The 2,500-nt window shown below is 38.4% G+C and overlaps 1 protein-coding gene across 4 annotated transcripts in view; it reads right to left on the bottom strand.

Annotated features, from left to right (window-relative positions):
- Positions 1 to 2,500, bottom strand: part of CdGAPr (GTPase-activating protein CdGAPr) — a 370,593-nt gene that overhangs the window by 192,536 nt on the left and 175,557 nt on the right. For all 4 annotated transcript variants that reach the window (XM_070136732.1, XM_070136734.1, XM_070136735.1 and 1 more), the window contains exon 4: positions 903 to 1,148. In XM_070136732.1, coding sequence (XP_069992833.1) covers positions 903 to 1,148 — 246 coding nt within the window. The remainder of the gene's footprint in view (positions 1 to 902; positions 1,149 to 2,500) is intronic.

Here is a 2,500-nt window from a genome sequence, read left to right as displayed (position 1 = left end):
GAATAAAAAAGTAACAGATGGAATAGATAAGTCAAAGAGAATGAAGTCAAATGAACGAATTGGAAATGAAAGCGAATGGATGAAGGGGACCTCAATGCAAATGGATGAATAAATGACGGCTAAAGGCCAACGACTAAGTGAGGATTGAAAGTGGATGAAAAGTTGGAGGCCAAGAAGAGGAGGGACTATGGTAAATGTAATGAAGGGCAGGTCAAAAATCGAAGCCAGGTTGCAGTGTAAAAATACTTCGTTCACTATATATATACTTAACACACTGAATAAAATATAGATTTTTTGAAAGACATAAACATATACATGTATAATCATGCCATTATTAACCTCAAATGCCTAAATTTGGTTTAGAATAGTTCCTCCTGTATTTACATTACTTTCTATTACTCTGAGAGCAAAGAAAACGAAAGCAAATCATGGTAGACTAAAGATTATTTTTTATCCACTTTTGATCTTCCCGTTTCTATTTAATCAAACTTCCATATAAATATAAAAATGGCAAGCTTTTCCTGTCATTACTTCACATCAAATTTCATATCTTTTGATGTTAGAAACCCTAAAATTACACTGATGCGCCAATCAATAAACCTTACATGATTTATCCACCGAAATGATCTCCCAAAGAAACAATCTACCAATTCCTCAACTCTTGAAAAATGTATATAAAATGATCTAGGTCAACCAGCAACCACTAAACAAATAATTAATTAAGTAAATACAACAAATGAATATGAAAATAAATCAATGCCTATATGAAAATTTATCAATAAATAAACATGAAATAAATAAATAAATGAGGAAATTAGCAAATACATAAATATATATATAAACATCTAAACAAGTAAAAAAATAAAAAGAGAAAAGCTAAAGGGACCACACATGCCACCAACCTCTCTGTCGTCCCCGGGCAGGTTCTCCTCCGGCGGGAGCTCCGGCAGGTGCGAGAACTTCCTGTCGTAGCAACACCTGTGCAGCTGCCTGTCGAGGAAGCGGAAGTTCTCGTAGGTGCGGCGCAGGACCCACGAGCGGCCCAGGGAGCTCACCTGCACCAGGAGGGAGCGGTTCTCGGTGTCCTCGCTACTCCCGCTGCTGCACCCCGAGGACAGCGGCTTCAGCTCCTCCGACACCAGCGTCACCTGAGGGGGAGAGGACAGCTGCGTTAAGGCTTCGCAGATCATCATTAACTTATCTTATCTACTTATTTGTTTATCTTTTACTTGTCTATCTGTCTGTCTGTCTGTCTGTCTATCTATCTATCTCTACCTATCTAATTTACCTCTGACTATTCGTTTATCCTATTTCACTTATCCATTTACTATCTCTGAACGGCGTTCGACATGTGAAGCTACACCTTAAATGGAACTTTAACGGTGGATCTGATTAGCTAAAACTGCGCCCATATTGACAAAAATACGATTGTGAGGTTAATTAGACACAGCCGTAATTAGACCGAACAGTGATACGATTGCGAAAGATCAGAAGCGCGGAAATACAGATGAACTTACGTGATGTTCTTGACTGACGATAATTACACCTCTGCATAATTCTTAATACAGTACAAGAAAATCATAGAACCTTATCTTATATAAATCTACCTTACATCATCACATTAATCCAATTACAGAAATATTACTCATTACCAGATTAGTCAGGAAAAAATGCAAAATAAAAATTACAAAGCGTACTTTTAATCAACAACATCCATTGCTCTTGAAAGTATTATAATTAACACACGTAACTCCTAACATAAGAGGATGCCAGCGGCAGCTCAGCGTAAAAAAGATAATATTGCTAATGGAAGGACTTTTGTTTTTTATGATCATACGTTTGAAACACTGCATGCAACTTCAATCAAAAGGCCACTAGAAGCACCCTTGGGAATCACAAACTCGAACAGATTGACTGGGATGACTTGCATTTATAAACGTAATAGTGATTGCAATAGCACTCCGAGCGTGGTCAATTGCAACTATGATTAGATTGTTCATTCAGCCTCGAATTACCAGCCTAATTATCTTTAAAAATAATAATATTCGGACTGTGTAGTTGCAGACATGACGGTAAAAGACGAACAAATAAATAGTCATAAATACGACAAATAAATAATGTCGGACCTGCTCTCTGATGTCAAAGATCTCCCAAAAATATACAAAACAAAGAGTTTAGGCAAAACTAAGAAAAAAGGATTTTTACCAACTAATGAAATGAAGTTGAGTCACGAACGCCAGAGTTTTGTGTGGCGAGTGAGAAATTGGTCAATTTTTTTTTCTCTATCCCCCCCTTCTCTTTTCTCCCCTTTTCCTCGCACTATCCCTCTCCTTCCTTTTCTCCCCTCCCACCCTCCCTCTCTCTCTCCTTTTTCTTAACATTTCATCTCCTTCCCTCCCTCTCCCCCCCCCCTCTCTCTCTCTCTCTCTCTCTCTCTCTCTCTCTCTCTCTCTCTCTCTCTCTCTCTCTCTCTCTCTCTCTCTCTCTCTCTCTCTCTCTC

The sequence above is a fragment of the Penaeus vannamei genome, chromosome 22 (genome assembly GCF_042767895.1).
Source record: "Penaeus vannamei isolate JL-2024 chromosome 22, ASM4276789v1, whole genome shotgun sequence".
Taxonomy (NCBI): Eukaryota; Metazoa; Arthropoda; class Malacostraca; order Decapoda; family Penaeidae; genus Penaeus; species Penaeus vannamei.
The sequence above is the reverse complement of the archived record's forward strand: the minus strand, read 5'-3'. Positions and strand labels throughout refer to the sequence as shown.